Below are 27,102 nucleotides of genomic sequence, written 5' to 3'. Positions count from 1 at the left end.
TCCCCTTGTGGTTTGGCTGAGTCTGAAATGACCCTGGCTTTTGTTTGGAGTTTATTTTCTATCTTAAGTTTGGTTTTGATTTTTTTGTTGTTTGTTTTGGGCTTTTTTAAAAACTTCTCTTGGCTAGGCTCCTTCAATATATTCAAGGACCATTATTTAGCAGTTATTCAAATCTGGCATTGGTGCTGGCAGTCAGTCAGGCTTCAACCCTCCCCCCAGGCTGAGTGCCCTGATCTTTCTTAGTCATCTTTCTTTTGATGTGTTGTAACAGCATTTGCTTTTGGTTTTAACAAGCTATTGTTTCTTGCTTTGGCTTGCCACCTTACGGTTATGTTTTAGCTTGTCCATCTTCTCTATTTCACTTGAGAGAATGCTTGAGTTTCTTCTGTTTCTTTAAAGCCTCTTTATTTTAATTGCCACCTTTAATCGTTTTCAATGACACTAATTTTTTTCTGTCCTTTCAGAATTTAAGTGTCTTACCACTTCTCTGATTTCCTAATATGTCCAACAGAGGAGCACTTTACTCTTTCAGTTTCCTAACTTATTTTTAACATGCTTCCCCTTTTGCATGTAGTTCCCCTGTGCTTCAGCTGATTGCCTGTAAGTTCCTGTATTTCTGTTACATGATATACCTAGTGTGGCCTGGAGAACAGATGAATTTTGGTGTAATATGCTTGGCTGGCTAGATCTTTGTTTCATTCTTTTATGGAACTGCTCTGGGTAGTACTGTCTGTAGCATGTCCTTGCTGGAGACAGTTGATATGGATGTCCATAGGGATGATCGAGTGCAAAAGATGGGAATAGGAAGTAATCTCAACTGGCTGGAGAGACTCTGCTTCTTTCATCCACTCCTTTCTCTTCTTTTGAGGAAAACTAATTTTGTGTTGTAAAATACCAGTGATTTCATCTTGTATAATACAGATTACATATATTAGTACAGATTATTATAATACAGATTACATCTATTACATCATATATTACATCTTGTATAATACTATATGGAATACTATAAAACAGAAGTCTTGACATGCTCACAATACCTGATCTCTAACTCAGGTTGAACTTGGAAATGGATTTAAATCCCCATAGCATGGGGGAGTTCTTCATCTGTATTTTACCATGAGTCTGTGGGGTCAGGTAAGGTATCACAAGAATCTTGTCCGTTCCATTAAGGTGGTTTACTGATTTACAAATACTGCTGGGACACTTCATAGGAGGAGAGAATTGATTGAACAAGAACAGACCAAACAGGGAAAATTTTAGAGGAACTGGATTTAATTGCTTAGATCACCAGTATGAGGCAATCTAATCTTCAATACTCTGCTTGTAAGATGACTTTTCTATGTACCTAAATCATTTGGTTTAGTTGATTTTGTCCTTTTGTTACTTTCTCTTTGTTTCTTCTTTTTAGGAAGAGGAAAGCTATTCAGTCAAGATCACTACCTTCTAATTCCTTGTTTTGTGCATAAATAGCTTATAAATGCTATCTATTTTTTTACCATATTTGGTACTTTGGAGCTTGAATATTTATTAGTTAAATGTTTGACTTTATCAGCCTCAAAGAGAAGAGATAAGTCCTGATCAGTACCTTTAAGGTTTAGTGCATGGGCTATATATCAGAATTCCTGAAGTTTGATAATTAATTGGTGGACAGAAGAGAACTGGCTTATGTTATTAACCTTGCTATTCAAAGGCCTTGGAGTGAAATTCCATGAGGAAGAGACTGTTTGACAGAAATTGTTTGCATAAGAGGTGACAACCATTACAGATCAAACTACTTATAGTAAAGCAGAGAATTGAATGTGGAGTTTTCATCAAAGCCAAAATTAGTGTGGCAGGCCTCAGGGTTTTGCATCAATCTTACCATTAGTGTATATTAACTTCACATATGAAAAAGGTGGTTTGCAGTAAGATAGCCAAACTGTAGATGAAAAGAATGAAGGTAACTAAACAAAAAAATTTTGTGAAGATTTCGTCAAACTAGAAAACACTGCATAAAGGAGATAATGCTCCTTACTAGGATAAGTAAAATCAAGTATAATAAAAAATGTGGCAGATGAGTAGCTTATATGGAGCTATGCTGGCTTTCCAAATTGCATGTTATGTTTGTACACTGAACTCTTAAAGGCCTCTTTCACACCACACTCTTTCTCTCAACTTTGCCACAGCAAATGCAGGGCAGCTACAATATCAGAATTTCCATCAATTATCTTTTGGTGCTGCAATTACTACAGAGTATCAAGTTAGAAGTGAAGCCAAAACCAGTACTGAATTGTTTGGTGTATAAAGACTTGGGAGTATTTTTTTCTACCTCTATGTCATACATTTAAAAATAACTTGTTTGCTTAGAGTTTAACTCTACTTGTTTTTATATGTTGTGTTCTAGCTGTTATTTATAGAGAAATGTTGCCTTTTGTGTAATATTAATACTAGCTGGAGGTAATAGCTGTTCTGCTGAGGTGATTGCGCTAACACATTAATAAATCAATAATAAAATATTGGACACAGTTGTTAATAAATATATATTTGTGTTCTAGATTAAAAATTTTGAAACCCTAGATATTCACTTCTATGAAATTTGTCTATGAAAGTCTATGCACTGCCTAATTTTTGCCTTGTGTTCTTGCATATTTTCATGGACTCAGTCACAGCAGATGCTCTGCAACAGATCATCACCATATTTCGTTCTCTATATAAACTTACTTTTATTGGCTCTTCCTTATAGTTTTTCAGAATTAAAAGCATAATAGTTACAGGATTTCTTGCTGTGAAAAAAGTGATTATTCTGCTCAGTTTTCTTAGTGTCTTGTTTACAGTGTTTCTTTGGTTTATTCAAGGGCGTTGGGAGTTCCAGTGACAGACTACACGTTTGAAGACTGTCAGCTGGCTTTGGCTGAGGGACAGCTTCGTCTACCTTCAGATACGTGTCTTTTAGAATTTGCAAAGCTTGTGAGAAGCCTTGGGTGAGCATACACAATATTTATATGTAAGGTGCATCTTTATTATATATTTGTAGTTTTCCCATGTTATCATGTAACAATATTGCATTTATGAGTATAAATGGAGTGTTGTCATCATACAATCAGGGAAACACAAGTGTAAAATTAAAACAGTACTCTACTTCACTTGCAGGCAGCACCCCTGAATCCTAATGAGTAGAGTAGGTTGGAAAATCCTTATTTTCCATCTGACAAGTGAGCAGAGTGAGTCTGAAGCATTCATTCCTGAGCTAGAAGACAGTTTCTGAAGAGGATCAGGAATACCATGGGATTCCTAATATTTGATACAGTTGAGAGTCAATTGCCTTTTCCTGTGACATCTGTGGAGGGAAAACAAATGCTGCCAACAGCAATCTTGTGGCTGGATTAACCTTGTAATAGTGAGGACAGAGGGGTCACCCTTTCCTGAGAAGGACAAGGTGGTAGTTGATCTGTTGAGCAGGTCACTGCCAGATGGACTTTCTAATGCAGCTGTAGCTCAGTGCATGCAGCCTGGGTCCTCTCCTCTTTCTTCCCATAGTGCCATTTCCTGCTAGCTCTACCTTTCAAAAAAGCCTCAGCAAACCTGAAAATTTTACATAAACCAAGTAGTAGAACTTGCTGCTGTTTTCCAGTTTTCCTCCTGCTTCTCCAGTGACCTTATTGAGCAACTATGAACTAAATGTACAGCCTCATCCTATTAACTCTCAATATAGAAACTCCTTTTTTCATTTTCTTGTCTCATCACCTGAAATTACAGAGCATAGTTTAATGTTTCCATTGTGTATTTTATGTCCTTTCACTAATTTTTCCTTCATCTTCAGCTTGGGTACATAAATGAAAGTAAAGAAGAAAAAGCTCTGTTGGAGAATAAGGAATGTAGGACAGCACACATCATGAATTCAGATGACAAGCATGTACTAATCTATTGTCAGGGCTTCCATCTGAAAAACTTCCATTAGGATAGGAGAGACTTATAGGGGAAAATAAAGATTCTCACTTTGTTTAAAAGGCTCTGAATTTACAGTCCTAAGGAAGAAAAACAAGTGAAACAAAACAAACCAACCACCCACGTCTCTTATTATGCAGTTGATAATCCCAGGATTCAGTTTAATCCTCTTGTTAAGTTGTCTGGCTTCTGTCTGCTCAATTTAAAGCTGTTCTTTTAAATTATGCTTTTGTTTTGGCCTCTGAAACAGTTACATGCATTTGTGAGTGAGGTTCACTGCAGCCCAGAAGTTCTTGTTCTGGTATGAGCAATTAATCCTTGGCGAAATATAATGCTCTCTGAATTTGGGCATGTGCCAATAAGAAGGATATTATGCTGGTATTTTTCTGGCAAATTGGATGAAGATGGTAATATGACTTCATCTCTAATGCACTTTTGATAATAATGTAGTCATTTTGCTGTTTATTCAAAGGTTTTGAGGTCAGGGAGGCATTAAGATCATCCACTAGCATCCCTAAATAACTGGAAAAGTAAATTTTATCCAATGGATTTTTCATCCAGTCTTAACATTTATTTTTGAGCAATGGCATACTTTCAAGGTAACATCCATTCTTAAGATTCCTATAGTAAGGTAAATTCAGACTTCTTTTTGGTTTTGATTTTTTGAAATCAACTTACACCTCAATTTGCTCTACTGAAGAGTTACTTCTGTGCACATTGTGTCTACAGGATTCATTATTGTTGTTGGTAAAATTTGCTTAGCCTGTGCTCAGCTGAATGGGATCCAGTCCAGAATGCATGCAGGCACAGCAGTGAGTTCTCATGCTTCATCTAAGGAAGAGCTTGGGCTCTGTTAACAGCTGTACAGCTGGCTTGTACCAAACTCTCTGATAAAATGACTGCTTTATCAATGAGATCAATTGATCACAGACATACCTTCTCAAATTGTGCATTCATTACTCCTCAAGGATTTGTGTTTCTCTTCAGTCTGATAGTTTAAGTCTGACCAACAAGCTAATTGCTAAACTATGTGTGGTCTAAGTTATAGCTTTTATTTTTTCATACATTGTAAATCCTCTGCTTCATTTGATGACTTATTCTGTAAGTGATTGCCCCACTGTTTAAAGTGAATCTCTATTTTTAAATTAACGGAATCTATCACCATGTTCTGGACATTGAATATTGTTTGGATTTTGTGCCTCTTTGAATATCTTCTCCTTCAGGAAGTGTTAATACAGTTAATTAAGTCTAGTCTGTCTTTTGATGAGATGCTTCTTATGAGTTGCTTTAGGGTAGTTGCCTGCAAGGAGACCCTTGAGTTCTGGTTTGAATTGATTTGCTCCTATTGTTTCAAGCTTCTGTTTGTTCTAATTGCCAATATTACCTCATCAAGTTGACCATGAGGATCCTTTTAGTCAATGCAGCTGTAAGCTACCAAGATCTGCAAGGACCTCAGGCCTGGTGCCTGCCTATTCTTGCTCAACAGCCTCTAGCATCCAGACTGCAATGCAGACTTCTGCTCTCCATATGTGTCTGCAATGGTCCAGTAGGTAGAATTTTGTGTCCCCAGAGTAATAACCCTCACAGCTACCCGTGGTGTGACTTCAGAGTGCTCATCTATAACAAGGAAAAAACTTCTGGAGGACGTTTACCTTCTGCATTTGTGATAAAAGCAGTGCTCTCCGATTCAGGAGGTGATCAAGGATGAGGCATGACAGCAAATACCAGCCATGGTAGCCCATGCTTTTGTGGATCAAGGCAGGGTGTGCCAAGAGTATTCAAGAGGGTCAGTTTTGCAGTTTTTCAGTATACTTGCTCTGTGATGGCAAGAAGTTGCACATAAGTACATCAGCAGACATAAAGTTGAATGTCTTTTCTGGCTTAGGGCATGTTTCTCTGTGCTTGCAGTTTCCAGTAGCTAGCTACAAGCTCCAGCTGTTCTTCCAGCTCTCTGAAGGTTTTTGGCAGGTTCCCAGCATGCAAGAAATAAGCTTATTTTCAAATAGTCAAATATAGCTAAAACTAGCTTACTTGCTAAAAATAGTGATAATTATGCTGTAAAATATTCTACCTTGAGGGATCTGGTTTTCCTTGTGAAGTCTGCTGTGAAAAATTTGATGTTCAGAGCTGTTAATCTTGAAGAATGTCCTTTCCGTCTTCATGGACTCAGGAATACTTCCTGTTCTCTTTAGTATGCACTGACCTAAAAAATGAATCAAAACACCACAACAGCAAATAATTTTATATATCATAAAGCCTAGATCCTGCATGGAAAGTATTAAGCCAACAAACATGATTTCATGAGGGAAGACAGTTGTTGTGGGCTTTCTATAATTTATGGCCTCCATTGGGATAAAAGTGACAATTGTAAAGCAATTGGGACATTCAGACCTTTTCACATTGGTTCAGAACCTATTAGGAGATTTGCACTTGGCTTCTGAAAACTTCAGTTTAGCAGCTTATGGTCATCAACATATAATAATGACTTCCTGGTTTTGAAGGGCTAGAGGGAAGTGAGCCCACCTTGGATGACCAGAAGCACAGTGCTGTCATACTCAAGTTGAAGCAGTTTGCCTCACTGATCCACATACTGCTTTTGAGATTGCCTTACACCTCCTTCTATATTTACAAAACATAAACTACAAGATGCCTGTAAGATTTGTGGTGAGCTGTGTTACTTTCCATACAAGATTTTGCCTTCAAGCTTCTATAGCTGTTCAGGCTTAATTACTGGTGAAGAGGAGATCTTGCAAGTCTTGAGTGCTACTCACCAAATGAGCACTCCCTCAGTTCTAGGTGAATTTTGAGACAATTCATTGCAAACAAAATCTCTCTGATTTAGAGACAAATGTTACACTACATATTTTGCGTCAGTGGAGGCTTATCTCAAGGGAGGATTTAGATGCCAGCTGTCCTCATGCTACAGTTAAAATCCAGTGCAGCCACTACTCTGGGATGTATTATCAGTGGACACTTCTTGCATGTAATCCTGCATGTGAGTAGATGAGTTCTGTGTGCATCTCAAATCCTCTATGGATTTTTTTTTTTTTTTTTTTTTTTTTTTTTTTTTTTTTTGTTACTGTTCCTACTACTTTTCTACTTGATCGTGGAAAATTAATGTTTGCGGAAGGGTGTCTCATTCTTTTTTCACTGTCTAGGACTAAATCTTGAGATAAGTGCTTTAATGCTAGGATGGAGAATTTGTGAATTTTCTATAGGAGCCATGGGTTTCTGGAAGAATTCTTGCATGTCCAAGTCTTATAATTCAGAAATACAGGTCTTGGCATGGTTTAGTTAGTACATATTGGTAAGTCATATAGGTCATGACAAAAATCATGGGAGTTGTATTTTTACTTAAGAGTTGTGATGTTTAGGAAGGGTCACTACAGCAAGCAATCAAGTTCTGGAGCTGATGTATCAGATCATCTTCCTAGGAGAAATGCTCTTATCTTTTTTCAGAAGCTCCTCAGAATGCTGATATTAAGCATTTTATTCATTCTTGTTGCTGAGAGGAAGCTGCTGAAGAGTCCCAGCTGCAGTCTGGGAACAGTTCTGGTGGAAGCTTCTGAGTTGTGTGAATAACTGCTTTTCCTTGTCTGCAGCAGCAAGCAGCAAAACAGGCAACTGCAGAAGGACATTGTAGGAGACTTTACTGGTGTCTTTTGTCTTCAGAGTGGAAAGATGCCCAAGTTGCCCTGAATCAGTTCAGAGGAGACCTGATCCAGATCTGCTTGATGTTGTATTTGGGGGGAAAGCTGCTTTTCTTTACATTGTACCTGCAGCACCATTTATTTTATTCATAGTAAGATTATTCAGTAGGGCTTTTTTGTTGTTTGGTTGGTTTTGGGGTTGTTTTTGTTGTTGTTGTTGTTAGCTTTTTTTTTTTTTTTTTGCAAACCCAAAACAGGAAGCTTGACTTAGGCAAAAAACCAGCCAACAACCACGCAGTAGATATCTATATAAGTATAAAAGATATCTATATAAGTATAAAGTTGCTCATCCATCAATGTCTGGTTTTGCAATGGGGAAGGACTAAGGAAATTCTATAGCTGTAGGAACTACAAGAATTTTGTTTGGGTTACCTCATGGTGTCCAACTCAAGACTGAATGTGAAAAATGAGGACTGATGAACAGGATTAACAGTATAATCACTATTATGTAATCCCTGATTTTTTTTAGGTAAGATGCATTATGTCCTTCCTGTTCAGTGACATTAGTAAATTTGGAAACATAATTGGTTTATGTTAGTGTCCTACAATACACCCATTTTCAGGTGACCTAAATTCCACCTAGTTCTCCATGCTTGGAATTTATTAGCTAGTTCTAGACTGTGTTTCTTCCTGTTGAACTGCTTGCACATATGGCTTGTAATCAAGCTAGACTAAAGGACATGAGTTTGTCCAGGGTTCTTAAGCCCTTGCAGTAATTCCTGATACAGCTTGAGAACTAATGGGAGCTTTAAAACTACATAAATACATTATTTGATAATAAAGTTGTGTAATAATTCTGACACCAGACTTTGTAATGCTTTACACCATACTCATCCATTTTTTCATTGGATATTTTGAAATACATATTGTTAAAACTGAGTTGATTTTTAAAATGTGGAAAAATACTATGTTTTTTTTTTATAGGCTGAAGCCAGAAACACTTGAAGATGATCTTGATAAATATGCTGCCAGTGCCATGAAAATGAAGAAAGAAAAGGTTAATCTCAAAGAATTTTCAGCCTACTTGGAATTTCCAGTTTCTCAGACATTAGAAAGTATGTTTGCACTTTTTGATGAGGTAAGAAACATTAGGTTTTAGAATTTTACTGCTTTTGGTAAAATCCACTTTGGCCTACTTCTGTTTCAATTGAATTCACTGAGGTCTGATTTCTGAGCATTTTACCATAAAATTTGCTTACTGCACTTCCATTTCAACAAGGTAAGGGCACCTATCATCAGCTAAATAAAGCATTTCTTTAGCTAGAACTTAAAAGGAATATCAGCTGGACAAAAACTATCTCTTTTCTAGATGCAGAATATGAAGAGGAAGAAAGGTAGGGTCAGGCTAGCCCTCTGCTGCTGCTCATAGCAGATGAATGCAGTGTCTGTTAGCTGATATTTCGTTTACCTTGTAAATAAATGACTTGTTCTTCTACAAGCCTGAAACCTGAAGGATCTTGGCAAGTGAGCCAGTTTTTCATTCCTCTGGCAATCAGTCAGAATGGGGAAATGACAATTATCGTTGTATGGATGAGGTGCTGTCTGGACCAGGAGGTGGATATGTCCACAGTGTTCTTTCTTGGAGCAGATGTCATGTATTCAGGGCTTAAATTAGGGTGTGTTGTCCTCTGGTTCTCTGTTTTTTATTTCAGCCCAGTGATTCAGATGCTTCAATGGAAAAATCCTAAATATACAAGTGAGGGGTGACAGTAGTAGTGCTGTCTTTCAAGAATATTTAAACTGTGACTTTTGACTGAGACTGTGAAAAGTATCTGCAGAGCTTTCACCCAGGTTCTTGGCCTCGTGTGATTTCATTTCAGTGAGACTGCTTTTTTGATCATGGTGGATGTAACAATCTTTCTGAATATTCTGCATTTTTAGCAACTGTTAGTTATTTATGAAAATTCTCAGACAAACTGCACTATTTTGATGAAAGGTTTTCCTTCACAGAATGAAAATGGTGTAATTGACGTTCGGGAATTTGTCATTGCTCTGTCAGTTGTCTGTAAGCCATCCAAAACTCTGGAAACAATTCAGCTGGCATTTCAGGTAAGCTGCATTTTCTTGGTCTATGTAGTTTACTTATTTTTAGAAATTACTAATACTGGCATTAGACTCAATAGATGTTTCCAAATTTCCTTTTGATACTTGATTACATTTTAAAACAACATTAATGGCAAGTTAGATTAATCTGAGTTCTTGGTAACAGGGAATGCATTGCAAGTGTAAGTTGTGTAAAATTATGAATGCTTGCTGTTTGAAATTGTTCTCTGTAAAACTCTGGCAGAATCCATTTTAGCAAATTAAGTTTCAAACTTGAAGTCCTTTGTACAGATTCCTCTAAACAAACAGTCTGTTGAGTAGTACTTACTACTCTTAGAATGTTTCAATCAAATCTAATTTTTCAAGTTAATAAAATATTTTTTTTAATTTCCTATCTCCTTTTTTCTTCTTTTTAAAATTTTCTTCCCTCTTAGTCTTACCATGTATGTATGATGGTCCTGCAGTCTTTGTCCAGACTTGATGCTTCCCAGAAGCGCTCCTGATCTTGCTCTAGCCTTGGTGGTTTGTTTAGCATCACCATAGATTGTTAATGCAAGCTTTTTGGGAAAGTGACAGCAGCAATGCTTAACCAATGGGTTTCTGACACCTTGATTTATTACTTTTCAATTAACTTCTTTAATATTACTGTTTCAACATGCAAACTCTGCTGCATCCTGCATCATCTTTTCCCTTTGCCTTGAATTCACATGGTCTTCAGTGTTACTAAAACTGAGAAGTGCTAAGTCTTGATGCTATCTTCACAACTGAATGCATGGAGCTCAGAGCATTCAGTTGCATGGTGCTACATTGAAACCTTATTTTCTGTGTAGTTATATTCAGGTTCTTCAGCATGGTGACTTTAAATAAGTGCTGCTGAAGAAATGAGGCTCCTGTGAATGCTTAGTGTCACATGTATCATTCTTAGCCTTCAGCCAGAATCCAATAAATTTGGCAAAGGAGGATGGAGCAAAAATATTTATTTCCTACAAGTGTTGTGGGACATCTGCCATTAGTAGCTGCTGTTGTTTATTGCTGCTTCTGAGGGAAAAGCAGAAAGAAAGGTCTCTGTCCTGACTCAGTCCATTTCAGCTATAAAATGGCATAGAAAAATAGGTGCTGTTTGGTCATCTCTGTATCTTCATACTAAAATGAACAATTTTGAAGTAAATGTAAGGGGGCTTTGTGGAAATATTTTTTTTAATTTAGCTGTCATGCTTGTTAATGTGCAAGATAATTTTATGATTTGAGAGGAAGAAGAGCTCAGATTGGATGGCTATTTTCTTTCTGGAAGCACTTGAAGTTAATTAAACTGTGTCTTAGGAAAATTTCTGTTCTTCATTATCTGCTTCATTCCATGACTCATAATACATAATTTTGAGTCACTTTGTTAATTACAAAATGTAAAGTTAGCTGTAAAACTGCAGAGAAGCTTTATGCATGTATTAAGAAGGGGAAGTACTCAGCAAGGGGAAGCAGGTATGGCTCATTTTATCCTGCTAGTGATGATTGGAAGAGTTAAGAAAAGTGTCAGGCTGAGGAAATTTTGCTTATGCAGGGATTAAAAAAAAAGGAAAGAGAACCTTTTTTAATCCTTTTCTACCTCCTGTCCTGACTTCACCTACAATAAGATATTCGCACAGCTTACCTGGAGCCATTGAAGGATTTTGCTAGTTCATGAGTGTATGACTTTGAACAGGTGCTGTCCTCTGCCATGTGCTACTTCTTTTGGGAAAAGTGCAACATTTCACTTAGCTACAAGTTTTCAAAGTTAAAGTGTTTAATGTATGACTGAAGAACTTGAAAAATAGTATCATTATATGGAGTTGTTACAAAACTGGGGGGAGTGGCAGATACACCTGAGGGCTGTCCTGCCATTCATTGGGGAGAAACCCAATGAGATTCAGCAAGGGCCAGTGCAGGGTCCTGCACCTGGGGAGGAAAACCCCAAGTCCCAGCACAGGCTGGGCTGTGACCCACTGGAGAGCAGCTCTGCAGAGAAGGACCTGGGGCTCTTGCTGGATGACAAGCTGGTCATGAGCCAGCAGAGCCCTTGTGTCCAGGAGGGCCAGTGGGATCCTGGGGTGCTTTGGGAAGAGTGTGGCCAGCAGGCCAAGGGAAGTGATCCTGTCCCTCTGCTTGGCTCTAGTGAGGCACATCTGGAGTGCTGTGTCCCGTTCTGGGCTCCTCAGCACAAGACAAGGAGGTAATGGAGAGGGTCTAGCAGAGGCCACAAAGATGATTTGGGATCTGGAGCATCTCTCTTATGAGGAGAGATTGAGGGAGCTGGGGATGTTTAGTCTGGACAAGAGAAGACTGAGAGGGGATCTCATTAATCCATACAAATATCTCAAAAGTGGGTGTCAGAACAATGGTGCCAAACTCTTTTCAGAGGTGCCCAATGACAGAATGAGGAGCAGTGGCCATAAACTAAATCACAAGAAGTTCCACCTGAAGATGAAGAGGAACTTATTTGTGTTGAGAGCGGCAGAGCACTGGAACAGGCTTCCCAGGGAGGTTGTGGAGTCTCCCTTTCTGGAGACATTCCAAACACACCTGGATGCACTCGGGTGTACCCTGCTCTAGGTGACCCTGCCTTGGCAGGAGGTTTGGACTAAGAGCAGCACTCCAGTGCAAGTGCTACACCTTCCCTTCCAAACTGCTAAAGAAACTAAAGGCTGTTGTAAATCTTGTCAATATAGTGTTTATACTGACCACCCAGTATTACCTGGCTACTTGTTCTGTGAAAATGTATCAAGTTGTATTAAAGAAATGTCTTGGTCTTTGCCCTATTCCTGTGAAACAGTGTGCAGGCTAGGTGCTGGGGGGCAAAAGGCAAGATTCTTGATTTGAGCATATGTTTTCTTCCATGGAATTTCAGTATTTTTATTCCACTAAGGTGTTCTGTCTCATGGCAACTGCTTCTGCTTCTGTGAAAAATACATACTTATGCCTGTTTTGTTTCATCTCATCAGTTCCCACCTTTCTGATGTAGAGAAATTAAAAGGAAGTTTCCTAAATGGCACTTTTTACATGGTTTGATATTTTCAGTGTTGTCATGCTTGAAAAGGAGAGAGAAATACTTCAAAACCTCCTTTCTGTCACTTCACATTGTATAGGCAAATTGAGTTATCTTAAGAAAGCTTAATGAAGCTATATTTGGTACAGATGTTTTGAAGTATTCAGGGTAAAACACTGTACATATGCAAAAATGGAATGAGACTATGAGCAATTATTCATAGGTTTTAATCTGTCAGTAGTAAAACTAATCTTTTCTGAGGTAACTCTTTAGGATGTAAGAATATGCAATTGATTGTTTTCTGGAGTAAATACTTGTAGAAAATTATATGCCCATATGTATATGCCCCATGTGGGTAGGATTCTCCTGATTAATACTATTTAGATACAGACATTTAATGCAAGCTCGCTCTTGGATTTTGATCAAAGGAATCTTGAGTTTTACACCTGACCAAGTGGAAATGGGATCTGATTTAGGCTGACCTAAATATACCTCCCAATATTACAGACTGTGTTGGAGTTCAGACACGTAGCTCAATGGACTGAATATTGTTCTCAGTTACATGTTTGCAAAACATGTTAATTTTTGACAGTCTTATTGAATATCACAGTGATTCCAGTGGTTAGACATGTAAACATAGGACTTTTTTCTGATTATAGCAAGCTTTACTTTCTAAGCATACACATGTGAACTGATGATATTTTTTTTCCAGACGAATCTGAAATCCTTAATATATCACATCAGTCTGAGAGTGACTAGAATGTCTAAAACCAGCCTTTTGCTTTACTTCAGTGTAGTGCTGTTTATAAGAGCTGGCATTCAGCTTTGCAATGATTTATCTTGCTGTCTTGATTCATAGCTGTACCAGTCAGAAGGCGGAACTGTAACAGAAGAGGATTTAGCTCATATTCTGAAGACTGCCATGGGTGTGTCACAAATTGATGTTACACATCTTTTTAGAGCTGTAGATGAAGAGGAAAAAGGAAAGATTACATATGGTAAGTATTCTAACTGCATCTGAACTGTCACAAAATGTCCAAGTTGCTTGCATTCATGTTGACAAACAAAGCAATTACAATTTTATTAAACTACCTTTTTTAGTTGGCTTGGTGACTTCAATACTGATAACAGCACTGCAAACAAAGTAAATTTACATTTTAAAAAATGAGTTTCACCTTTGGTATCAAATGCCATGTTTGCATGTTTTCAGTTTTCCCCTCCTCAAGTCACATAATATGAGGATTAGCTCCTTTAAAGTATTCTGTTCTATGACTTCCATGTATGTGAATGTGTATTTTTAAAGAAACATGCCTTTGCTCTGTCTTGTTGTTTTGTGTCTGAGAGCAGGAAATGAGGGGGTTAACCAGGCTGCCTATTCTATAGTCTGCAATATAGGTGGAATGGAGGTGAGAAAGTTGCATTTGAAAAAATTGAGACCTGGGTGAATAGATTGTGCTGGGAGTCAGAGTACTTCTGTGCTACTTCAGATTATTTATGTTTTATTCAGTAAGGTTCTAAATTTAGTTATTTCATTTGAGTATGAACTGAGTTGTTGGTAGCCAACATATTAAGTATCTCCAGTAGAGGTGCATATGCATACCCTGTTCTAATTGTTTTCCTTCAGGATAATCAGTATGTATTTAATTGGTAAAAATCTTACAAAATAATACATTAGCGTTAGTAAATCATAGTTTCTACACTAGTAATTCCTCTGTTTCAAGCATACAATATGTATGTAAATCTTTAAATACACAAATATTCTAGAGTTACTGAAATCAGTATCAGGACAGTATTGCCACTGTCCTTTTCTTTTTGCCTGACTACTGTCTTCTCTCCTTGATTCCTGCTGTACTATCCCTTTCCTTTCTGTGCCTCTATCTATCACATCCCCAGCATTTCCACATCCATCCTGCCAATTGCCTTTCTCCTGCCTATCACTGTTGCTCCTTGTCTTCCAACTCATAATGTGCAGTGACTCAGCTCTTCCCCCCACCTCCCAATCACCAGCTTCAAAAATACCAGCACAAATCTTAAGCTGGTAAGTGTAGCAGAATTTTAATTTTGGTACATTTCATTGTTTGAGAATAGCTAAATCTGTAGTCATGTACAAGTGAACTCTGAGCAGGTCATGTGAGTTGCCAAAGAACTAATATTTTAATATTAATCTGTAATTGTTGCATTTAATCTGCACTTTTTCCCTAAGTGGTCATCATATGTTCCCATCACAAGAAAATCTGGACCACCAAGCCACAGCAGTGGCCACTGGAGTGCTTGGCCCTCATTTTCACTATTTTATATCCTGTAGTCAAGAATAGTCTTTTATGATGGAATGCAAAGCAGATAGCAGGATGATGTTTATGTAATTTCTTTGAAACTTTCCTTAGCGGTTTTTCTGAGAGAAGTACTCATTTTATAATGGAAACATGTCATTTTAACATATCTGAAAGTTTAACAGTGGGAGTAAATATCCAAATTACTAGCTTACAGATTTAGAAGTTGCAAATAAACTTTTGGTATTGCATTTCTATCTTGAAAGTTCCTGCCATAAATATTCAACCTCTTGCCTTTCTTGAGAATATGTGGGACTTCACACATCCTCAATTTGTTGCCCTTACTTACTAGAAAGGAGAGGTGAAAAAACTTGCAGACCATACAGTTCTGAAGATACTGTCCAGACAAGTTCTGAGAAATCAAAGCACTGTATTTGATGGAGCTAATGTTACTTTGGATACACAGCAGAAGTCTACTGCCAATATCCTTTCTAGGGTGTTGGAATTTAAAGCAGGAATATTAAGTTGAGCCTTACTTGTAAGAACAAAAGATAAAATAACTTAAGTATCAAACCTAAATTGCTGCATGCACAGCAGAGTCCTTAAAGCCACAGATTTCATCTCAAAGATAAAGTTCAGGTTGCAAGTAAACAGAATAATCAAGAACAAAATTGAGGTTGTGAATCTGAATTATTGGAAATCTGAATTTTTGTTGCATGGTTGAAAGCACTCTGGTTGCCAAAGATTTATGTATCAGTTCTCTTATACAGTGTGCAGTTGGCTTAGTTGTTCAGATGCACTTTCATTGCACTGCTTTTCCTTTTAGTCTAATATAGACAGAGGCAAGATCTATCAGTCTTAAGACATGATTCAGGAGAGTTTGAATAGGTTCTCTAGGAGGGCATGTCAAATTCTAGGAAACTCTCCACCAGCTCTTGATAGACAATTCAGACTGTGAAAGTGTTCTGAAGACTGCCTGGCCTGCTGTAGCCAGGAAAAAAGGGGGAATTGGCCATATTTGGAGAATCTGTATGGATGAAGAATCAGGGAAGGAAGAATTATTTGCTTAAAATAATTATATATTAACCACAGGATTGTAATATTATTTACCTTAGTGGAAACAAGAACTAGAGAAGGTTAATGAGCACAGAGCTTCCAGGAGGAGCATCAAGTAGTAGGGAGGGTGTTTCAAGGATAGGAGAAAAAACTCTTGAAGTTCTTGTAGTACATATGCATACTTAATGCAAAGATATAGACATAAATCTTAACTCCACTTTGGGTTCTTTATATGTCTCTTTGTTTTTAATGGAGGTAGGAAGCAAAATCACCTTCTTTCCCCAGGTTAATGACTGAGGTGGTCTTTTCCTTCAGTCTAATGCTTCACAGTTGCTTTGAACTCCAAGATGGGAACTGTGATTAGATGCTGGAATAGTTGGTGCTTTCTACATGACCTTGTTTCACATTTCTGGTGAATAAGGCAAATGAGATTCCAAGCACTTTTCATTGCACTCTGCAATGTAAGTGCTTGTATGTATTCTTTAATAGTTTCAGTATTTATTTTAGCAGGACCCAAAATGTCAGCTTACTGCGATGTATCCAAAATGTTACTCTGTTCAATTTGGATTGCCCTTTCCTTATGAAGACTTTATCATTTATATGATCCGTCAGCCTGTTGTACGTAGAGTTTTTCAACATAGATGGTAATGTTGGTTTTCATGACCTAAATTTCATCAACTTTTGTTGAAGTTATAGGTCCAGAATGCTCTAGGTCCATATAGACTGTAGATAAAGGGTGCCCAGTTTTTTGTGAGTGGAAGGATAAAGTTATGTTTATTGCTTTCTCCTCACTATCCCTTTTCAACAGTTCAGAGGCAGAGTTGCCCTACAACTTCAGTGCCCCTGTGAGCCTTATGGCATTCCCTTGTTCCCTTGCCCTTTGCAGTATTGAAAAATTATGTCATCTCAAAGAGTGGCAGAGAGGGAAAGCTGCATGCCAGCCCAAGTTGTAGGAGGAACTGGGCTTCACTCCGTTGAAAGGCTTCTTTGGGTGTCATCTGCTCTGCACTCCAGAGAATTCACATCATCATCAGATCATGAGCTCTTCTGGGATAGCACAGTGAATTTGAGTGGGAGGTGTGTGATACACTGTAGGTGACTGAATTAGTGAAAACATTCACATCCAGATTTTTCTAGTGTCAGTTTACATTATAAGAATAACTTCTTGTTGCTTGGTTCCTGTACAGCATCTTGTGTCCAGATCATGTCTGAATAAAGTCATATGGGCAAATTGAGACAAAGTTTCTGTGTCTGATTTTCAACACAGAATGTTACTTCTTGATATTAAAGATTCCCCACTCCACCAAGAACTAATCTGGCTTTTCTTATTATCATGTTATTATCTGATATTAAAATCGGGAGCTCTTTCCTGTGTTATAAATTATCTTCTCAATATTATTCTCTAAAATATTAGGACTTTTAAAATGCTGAAATCTTGAAAGCAGAAGGCAGCAATGACAGCTGCTGTTAGGTTGAAGCAAGCTATGAGTGCAAAGCATTAAAGGGCATGTTTGCAAAAGAGTTTTAAGAATTTAAGAAATGACTGCTCTTGATGTTCAGTGATCTTCAGCTGGAGGGCTTCTGTACTTCCCCAGTGAATAGTAAAATGCTATGTCAGGGCATGTGGTGTTCATCATGCATTTTAATGCAAATCTGAGTCTGTTTACCCCTTCATACAGCTAAGCCTGAAGTGTTTTCAGAGGGCTTAGATAACTCTTTACAGCATCTCAGCTCTGCAGATGTGATAAAGTTAGGCTGAAAGCTAAAACAAGCACTGGGGATAGCATTATGTTAACTGCTGCTATTTTCCTCCAAAGAAATCATGTGATTATATATGTGTAAGTATTCAAATTTAGCATCCTTCTGTTTCAAAGAGCTGATTCTGTGCAACAACTATTTTTTTTTTTAGATGACTTCTACACATTTGCTGTGTTGCACCCACACTTTGCAGAAGAATATCTCTATGCTGATCAGATGGGAGCTGAGAGCGACTTGAAGACTTCATCTCTCTCTGCTCCTAATGGTATCTGTACTGACTTCAGCCCTGACAGCGCTGGAGATAGAAGGAGGCCCTTGCAGAAGAAACTGAATTAACACTACAACTGTTACCTTCCTCTCCTGGTGAGAGGGTTGTATTTTCTTGGGATTTTCATAAGTCACTCCAATTATACAGCAAATACCAGTTTTGTGTGTGAAAGTTCTACCTGAATACCATCCTTTCAATCATATGTGCTATGTTTAACAACATGTTCCAGGTTACTTGGGGAAAGGTGTTTCTATTTTTTTTGAAAAGGTCTTTGAAAGGCAAAAATGTGAATGTGCTTCATTATTAATGTTCATATTTAAAAGGAAGCGGCACAACTTATTTATATTCCATTGGCTAGTTCCATGTACCGAGTGTCGCACAAACTGTGCATGTATAAAGAAAATGTAGCTACTATGGTGTAAAGTGCACTTTGGTGATTAGTGTTTTCCCTAGTTATGGGGATGTTTATTTGGGGCCAAACTTTGCTGTCCATATCTGAATAGTCAGTTGTTGATTTTGGTGGGAATTATTCTCTTGAGCAAGGCAAGCATACTTTGGCCCTTTGTTTTGGTTTCAGTGAACAGTTTGGAAACAGTAATACAAAAACTTGCTAAGGATTCCTTTTTTATTTTTATTGCTGAATGACAAAATTGTTTCTCTTTCCATGGTAGAATGAAAAGGAGAGGATCCTTATCCCTCACCCCAGCACTTTTCTACTGTAATCTTCCGGATGCAATTAAACATGAATTCTTTCCAAACTGACATGCCACATACTGTTTGAAAATACATAACTGAACTGTTTGTGCTTTTCTCTCATAACCAATCCAAATCACATCCACACAACATTTTATGGGAGATGTATCCAGAGCTATATTTGATTGAGATTTATCAGTAATCATAGGTTTCTTTTGTAGCAAGCCTGTACAGATAACATAGCATGGAATACAGCATGGAAACTTGGGTGTATCAGCACAAGTTGGAAAAGGTTGCAGTCACTTCAGAGACCAAGCTAGCAGCAAGTTGCAGAACATCCTGAAGAAGTGCTAGTTAAATCTCTATAGCAACATTACTTATACTTCACAGAACGTATATGAAGCTTAGAATAGTTTAGAACTGTTTAAAAAAACCACCACACTTGTATTAGTAATACATATGTTTCCTTTTGTAAAGCCAGATGCCTTAATTGCTACTGGAGGTCTCAGAGAAAAATCTAGATTATTATAAAACCACAGAGCTTCATTGATTAGGAAATGTGACTGAAGGCTCCAAGGAGTAGGAGGAGGGAGGACTCTGTAACAAAATAACTGTGATGGCAACTCTGCTTCCAAACAAAAAAATCTTTTAAGTCATTTCTGACCAGTTTTATAGGGTTTTGTGCATGGAAATCTATTGAGATTATTTAGCAAAGGATGTCTGTTTGTACCAAATGCTTTTATAAGTATTTTTTAAATAGCAGGTGTTTTAAAGCTCATTAGGGTATTGGAATGTGTCCTTAGAAATCCTCAACTGTATGTGGAAGGTCTCCAAACTGGAACTGGCTTTAATAAAGATGGTAGGAGGAAAAAAATGGAAGAAAATATGCTTTATGGGGGTATGTGGAGGTAATAATTAAACTTTTGATTTATCCAGGTAACAAAAGCCAAGCTCACAGGGCAGCAGCAGACTTGCTGGCAAGATTTGAATTAAAACTGATCATGAAAAATAGGAGAAATTGATTGGAAAAAATAAGGTGTATGAGAAACTACACTTAAGTAGGAATAGTCAGCTGCACAGAGGAGGAGTGTGTATTACTGTGCTATATCTGGAGGCAGGGATGGCACAGAATATGTCAAACTTAGCACTCTTAACTCTTTGCTGCAGAAAAGATGCTCGTGATAGAGGGGTGCATCAGCATGTGGCCTGTGAGAAGCAGGGTATTTCTTAGTTACCAAGATGTGATAAGGTCTTACCTGAGGTACCTGTTCATATTGGGGCACCTGAGAGAGATGGGCTGTAAATTAATAAAGTCTGGAGGACAGAAAATACTCAAAAAGAGATTTAAAATACCCTTTAATCCAAAGAAGAGGAGACTGAAGGAAGATGTGAACAGTCTTTGAATATGGAAAAAGTTGTTATAGAGGAAATAGGAACACTCTTCTCCACAAGGATGGCAGATGCTAGCTATGAATTGAAAAAGCAAGTTAAGCATTAGGAAAAGTCCCTTACAATATGCCTTATTAAGCTAAGGAGAAGGGTTTCAGGTGGGGTGAACAGCCTGCCTTCCTTCACTGGAGGAAGGAAGTTTTTGAAACTGGAGTTTTTGAAAACAGAAAAGACAGAGAACTCCAGTAGAGACACTTGATTTTGCTGATGATGCCCCAGGGTTACAGGGAGATGTCCCTGAGGTCTGTTTTCTGCAATTACACAGTATGTAAGGGATGGCAGGTGTAGTCTGGACATATTGTATCTCTACAAGACTATGGCATGTGGCTCAAGCTGGCTAAGGTAGTTATCTTTTCCTTTGTATGTGAGCTTGAGAATGTGAGAATTTCATAATGCAGGAAATAAGAGAGTTCCCCAACATCTGTCTGGAAAGAAGAAAGAGGTAAGCTTAGAATCCTGTGGACAACTCTGAAGTGAGAGAAGCTCCAAAGAAAGAGATACATTGACCACATCTGTGAAAGAGCAAAGAAAGCTGATTAAAGTTGGCTAAATACAAGTGTGTCTAATTTGCATGTATGGTGTGACTTGAGGATCTGTTTGATGAAAGCCCATAGGTTCATTGACTTCTTTATTTGTGAGGTGTTTTGTAATTGTGATGAGTGCAATAGCTGTTCTTGTGTGCACCTAAGCTGTACAGAGTGCCTTGGAGGGCACTGCAGCCTGTAGCAGATGGGCCCTTGAACAGGCTCCACAAAGAGGCACTGAAAGTCCCATGCACCAGTGAGCCCAGTCCAGAGCTGCTGCTGGAGAAGGCTGTGACCAACACAAGGCACAAGCAAGTATTCTTGGTGGACTAAAGCTCATTTAAAAATTGGTGGATTAAATCATTAAAAAGAAAAAGGCATAAACAAAACAACAGATTCTGGAAGGAAATGTGAATCTCCCTCTTCTGAGAAATTACTAAATGGGATAAAGACACAATAGGAGGAATGATAGGATGAAGGATCAGCCTGCATGGAAACATTGTTAGACCACATATCAGGCCACAAAAGCTGAAATTAATTAATATAATTCCATTAATTTTAGCATTTGTAGTATATCATATTAGACTGCCTTTTAGTGAGAGAGAAGCCACATGACCACAGGGTGGTGAACTCAGGCTCTTGAGGGCAGAGGCCTGTAACACATCACATAACTGTAGCCACACTCTTGTTGCAGCTCATGCATCAAACCCCAGCTGCAGAAGTGTTTCAATAGTTCCTGATGAAAAGCCTTTTTGGAGGCATCAACTGTGGAGCAGCTGGATTGTGACAGTCAAGTTTCAATGACCTGATGCAGAGTCAGAGTAGAAGTGAAAACTTCCTTTCCCCTTCACCAAACACTGACATGTAAATGCTTTCCATTAAAATATTGGCAGATTGGTATATTTTAACAGGTACTATCAATACCCCCTGAATTTACAAGGGGACATAAGCAGACTTAGCAACTATTTAACTCAAATGATCCTTACACAAAAAATGCAGTGATGTAAAGGCATTTGACATTTCTGATGAGCATTTTTGTACTCTTATGTAATACTGCCATCCCTTGCCAGTAGAGTTCTTGCATCAACCTGAATTTTTACATACTGTATGAGATACCCAGCCAAGGCTCTGGGTATCTCTTCTCAATATGCCTGAACAAGTATTAAAAGTTACCCAGAAAACCACCAAATCAAAAATATCTGAAGTTTGGGAGGGTTGTTTGTTTTTTTGTTGTTTAATTGTATATTTTTTCAAACATAATGGAACCCTACTAAAACCAAACAAATGCTTGGTAGGTGCAAATCATGTTTAAACCACTGTCTGTAGCACGGTATGGCAAGTGTTATTACAGATTTTTTGGAGAGTCTGTTGCTGTAACAGATAAAACACTTCATAGGAAATTTATAAGCCTGATGGAGAAACTAGGCTGTACTCTTAGTTTTATCTTAATTAATTACTCTATATGTTTTAGATGCATTTATTGTAGCTAGAATGATCTAGGTGTGATAAATAGCAAGCAGACACGTGTGTGTTTGCTAATCCCATTTTCAAGGTATAAATCCTTAGGTCACAGGGGTTGAAAAGGACACGTGTGCAGTGAGGAAGTGATGCAACCTCTTCAGTGACACAGCTGCCAGAAGTAAATACCTAAGTGTCACACAGAGCTCTTTATCAGAATCTTCGTGCAAGCTGAATAACTTTGTTAGCTAGTTTAGGCATTGGGGTGGTTGGAGTATTTTTGTGCTCACAAAATGCAGTAAACATTTTCCTGTAAAAGTCATTGTTGCACTTCAACATCTGATAAATTTATAAAGCAGGTGTGGTTTTATATATTTATGAGTTCCCTGATAAGTTTATCTTTGGTATTGCCAGTAAATTATTCTTCCTACTTTTATATTACCATGTCGTAACTTTAGCTTCTCATATTAACTGTTTTAGTCACCTTCTGCTCTCTGCTCCTTCAAAAATAGCATCCTCAAATTAAAAAAAAAAAAAAAAACACCTGCCATGACTTAAAAAATACTAGTTGCAGAACTCCAGTAGCTTGTGTTGTAGATCCTGTGATCTCAGAAAAAAACTTGTAAGCACAGCTTTGCATATGTTATGGGGCTAAACTAGGCTGGAGAGAAAACAAAATTTTGTTTTAAAGTTCTGACCAACTAAGTTCAATTTTTCTTTAGCTCAGAGTGTGGGTCATAATACTTTCTGAAATGTTGCATTTTACCTAATGTGAACCCTCTGGTTTTTTCTCTAGCAGAGCTTTCATGAGTGTTCTAGAAACAGGAAATGACAAATGCACTAGCCAAGATTTCTACATTAGCAAAATTCAAATTTGGCTCCTAAAGCCATATTGAGGCACAGAAGTTCCCTGTGAACCAGGCATTTCAAGTAGTTGGCTACTTTTCAGGTATCTGAACCTCAGCTGATTAGGAAGACTTAAATTAACAAATTATTCTGAATAAATCACTACAAAAAAGCCCCAGAAGAATAGAAAATGGAAGTAAGTGTTGTCATCAGTGCCATTGGTAATTAGTTACTAATTAATTAAATTATTAATTGATCAGTCCAGCAAAACTGCAAGATCTGTTTCACATATGAGCAAGAAGGCTTACATTCAGGTAATTTTGCTGTCCTGACTAGGTAGAGTTTAAGCCAGGTGTTCTTTACTCAGAGGGTGACTTCTTGAAGGTACTGCAACATCCCAGTAATGTCTTGGTCACTGACAGTGGAGATTTCATCTTCTCACCCTGCCTTTTTTTCTTTGAATTATGGAGAAAAGTATTCAAAACATGACAGGAACCCTGTAGGATCTTCTTCCAGGTAAAAACCCTCCTGCACCACCTCAGAGATACAAAGGTGATAGTTCTGTGGAATAGTTATGGTGCTGAACTGGATATACAGTGCTGGTCACCAACTGTTTGTGATCAAACCATGTATAAATGATAACACTGTGTTAAAACTACTGAGAGAATACAGCAGCAAACGGGACATCCTTTAGATGTGTTTGGAATTGGGTCTGTGAGTATTTCCTGCGTCTCATAGTGCTCAAGTTGAGACAGTTCCTTTCTCTGGGAAACATTTCAGGTTTCTTTCAAGATACTAACTGCTTGGACTTCTTCAAGGGGAAGAGTGCTTTGTTTTGTAGAAAGTAGGTTCTTTTTCCCCAGATGGTGTGATGTGCTTTATCATGTGTAACGTGATTAAACTGAAGTGGGTGATACCAAGAGAGCAGAGGATATAAGAGGTTTATAAAATAGAGGGTTTATGTTTCTGTGAGATATGCTGACACATTTCTGCACAGTAGTTGACACTGCCTAGATTGTCTTGCAAGTCCATTATGCAAAATCCTTTTACTAGTTATGTGGTGGCAGTGGCTGTTTACTCCACATTCCTTAGCAGGGTGGCAGAGCAGAATATTCCTGTGCAGACGAACTTTGGGGTAGAGATTTATTTGCAGTTTTAAAATGATCACTATCTGGGAACAGAAACAGTAGAATCACCTTAGCACTGATTGCACCTCAGTAAGTTATTCCTGTTACACAACTTAGCTCTTTGGGGGTATTTTTTTATTATCACAGTTATCATGCTTTATTCTGAGCTGAGTTGAACAGAGCCATATGAACATCAGAGCTCACTTGAGATAGCTTGGGGATCTCAAAAACGGTGCTCTATGATAATCTGTTGGTAGGGTGTTACATTTCAGTTTTTTCACTTTGACCAAAAATGTCAGGAGCAAGAGAAAAAAGTCATGACTTCTGTAATACTCTATTTTTATACTGTCAATGGGGTGTTATTTAAGAGTGCCAGTTCTGAGCCAAAGTCAGCTGAAAAAAAATCAGGCTGAACTCCTGATTCCAAACCAGCAAGTAGAAAATCCCATCCATGCCCAGCATGGCAGCTGGCCTTTTCCCACAGTAAAGAAGAATCTTTTCTGCCTCTTGGGCTGGTGAATTCAGTTTACTGTATCCCTAGTTCTTGCTTGTGCTGTCTGTTCTTTGTAGGTTTGTTGCAGCCAGAGGGAGATCCTGCTGCCTCCTAAGCTGAAGTGACATTCATGGACTTTTCTCCCTGAGCCAGCAGCAGCAGGTGAATATTTGAGTCCTGTTCTGGTATTGCTACCCAAAACTAAACTGTTTTGTGCCTGCCATTAGGTACAGAACTGCTTTTTCTTTTCATACACTTCAACCATTGCAGGTGTGTCCAGGTGACAGCAGGTCAGAAAGAGCTTATGAGATTGTCCTTGTTCCTGTGAGCAACAAGACATTAAATTTAGAAGTATTAGAAGTTTACAGTGAAACCTTAAATTGGATTGACTCCTGACTCGCTATATATATATCTATATCACTTTCAGTGTGAGCCTGTTCACTTCCATGTTCCACATGCAGGATCTATAAATGTGATTGCAAACAAAGTCTCCTCATGGATACCGAAGAAAGCTGACGCTCAGACACTTTTCATCCTACCATGGTACTGGAAATGAAATTCATCTGACAATAGGTTGTTTCTAAGTCTATGAATGTATATGGGGAAAACCCAAATACATGTCTTTTATTCACTATCCAGCATGAAGACAATTTTGTATTTTAAATGCTAAAGAAATAAACTTTGAAAGATCTTTTATGGCCTAAGTATATATTTTTTGTCCTATGTTTTCTTTTATAATGAACTTCAAGCAAAATATTTCTTATATTTCAAAAAGGACATTTAGGTTAGCCAGTGCTGTATTTTCCAGACAACAAAAGCAGTTTTAAAGTCAACATCTAAAAATGAAATTGTATTTTTAAATATGTGAATTAGACTTCCTTTAAGTTAAACATGTCTCCTTAGCAACTGTATATACTTAGACAAAAAGCAAACCCATTGCAGCTGCTTGTCTCTATAGTTGTTTGTGTTTGGTGATTTGTTTATATTGCTTTTTCATATTGCTCTAAGGGTATTAAGAGTCCATGTAAATCAGCAATGTTAGAAATAGAAGTCAGAAGTAAATTTCTTTAGAAGTGATAGAATTTGTTTCCTGGAAGAGGACCAAGAATAAGCATCAGCTAACCTTGTATTATGTACTATACTACTTAAATGTTGCAGCATTGTGCTGAAAGTATTTGACATCTGTTCAATGGGACCACTTTCTAAACCTTTTTGTAATCCCCAGCATCTGTCCAGGTGTGTGAGATATTTCTAATTTGATGACAGATAATAGTTCATCATTTTTGGAAAAATAAAATTGAGCAATCAGCAAGCTGAGAAATAACTCAGAAAAAAATTTTTGATCTCTGTAGTTGAACTTGCATTGAGGATATCATTTTTATACTTTGGGAGGAAAAAAAAAAGATTGCTGTGATTTTGAACACACTTGAAACTTTAAATGTACAACCGAAAAAGTTAACACTGAAATTATCACATTTTGGAATTTTCTTGTACTTCTACTGAATCCAAGTTAGGCACTGCCATGAAAAGGATGCTTTTAGCTGAAAACCTGTGTTGACAGAGCAGGAAGCTGTTTTGTAGGGACTCACTTATGAGGTATCACATGGTTGATCCATCAGTGGTACAACTTCACTTGCTGACCTCAAGGGTGCTCAAACAGAGCTGGTGTGTTTAAAGAAAGAAGGTTTTTATTGTAAGAGCCCTTGGATGTGCAGTGTAAATCTGTAACAATATATAGTGCTACTGGATAATAATGATCTAAATGCATATTTTCTGCTGTAAATTTCCCTCATGTGGCTCCAATGATATGTGTACATAGACTATTACCTTTGCACTGAACTGACTATACTTCATAAAATGAAGAGCAAAAACAAGTATTGTACTAAAGATGACCATACCTTGTGGCTCCAATTGTGGAAATACTTTTGCAGAAAAAAAGGTATAGCTTCAGTGTTATAAATTTGATTTTTATATTTTTTATTAACATGCATGGAAGACTAAGGATAATATTTTTTAAAAATGAACTTGGTTTTTGTACATTTTTTCAATGTTTAAAACTATATGATTTAACATTACCTCTGAATGCCAGTGATCAGTAAATTTTTTAAGGAAATACCTCAATTTGAGCATTCTTCTCTTGTTGCTTGTCTGATAGGTTAAAATGGACTATAGGGTGTGATGAAGTGAGCATATGATATAGGTGCTTAAACTGTGCTATAGAAGGCATATGATGATTTACTGAAAGGGACCTAAATGATACACTACAAGTGTTGAGTGCAGTTACACAATCATGGCTCATTCTGCTCAACTGGACATTTTCCTCGTGAATGGCTTGTAAATTAAATTTTCAGCGTGAAGCCAAATTAAAAAATGAAACAAAAAATACTTGGTTTCCTCTGGATTTATTTTTCAACTTTTTTTTTTTTTTTAACCACAGGGTTTAAAATAAGGGAAAGGATACAAA

General features: G+C 37.6%; 1 protein-coding gene across 1 annotated transcript in view; it reads left to right on the top strand.

The window, feature by feature from the left end:
- The window catches only part of LPCAT1 (lysophosphatidylcholine acyltransferase 1), a 65,491-nt gene extending 40,159 nt beyond the window's left edge, over positions 1–25,332 (top strand). Inside the window, exons 10-14 of the mRNA XM_054638187.2 lie at positions 2,838–2,963; positions 8,562–8,715; positions 9,588–9,686; positions 13,556–13,694; positions 17,932–25,332. Coding sequence (XP_054494162.2) covers positions 2,838–2,963; positions 8,562–8,715; positions 9,588–9,686; positions 13,556–13,694; positions 17,932–18,116 — 703 coding nt within the window. The 3' untranslated portion in view covers positions 18,117–25,332. The remainder of the gene's footprint in view (positions 1–2,837; positions 2,964–8,561; positions 8,716–9,587; positions 9,687–13,555; positions 13,695–17,931) is intronic.
- The last annotated feature ends 1,770 nt before the right edge of the window (positions 25,333–27,102 follow it).

This window comes from Agelaius phoeniceus, chromosome 1, assembly GCF_051311805.1.
Source record: "Agelaius phoeniceus isolate bAgePho1 chromosome 1, bAgePho1.hap1, whole genome shotgun sequence".
NCBI classification, from domain to species: Eukaryota; Metazoa; Chordata; class Aves; order Passeriformes; family Icteridae; genus Agelaius; species Agelaius phoeniceus.
Note: the sequence above shows the minus strand (reverse complement) of the source record. Positions and strands in the feature narration are given on the sequence as shown.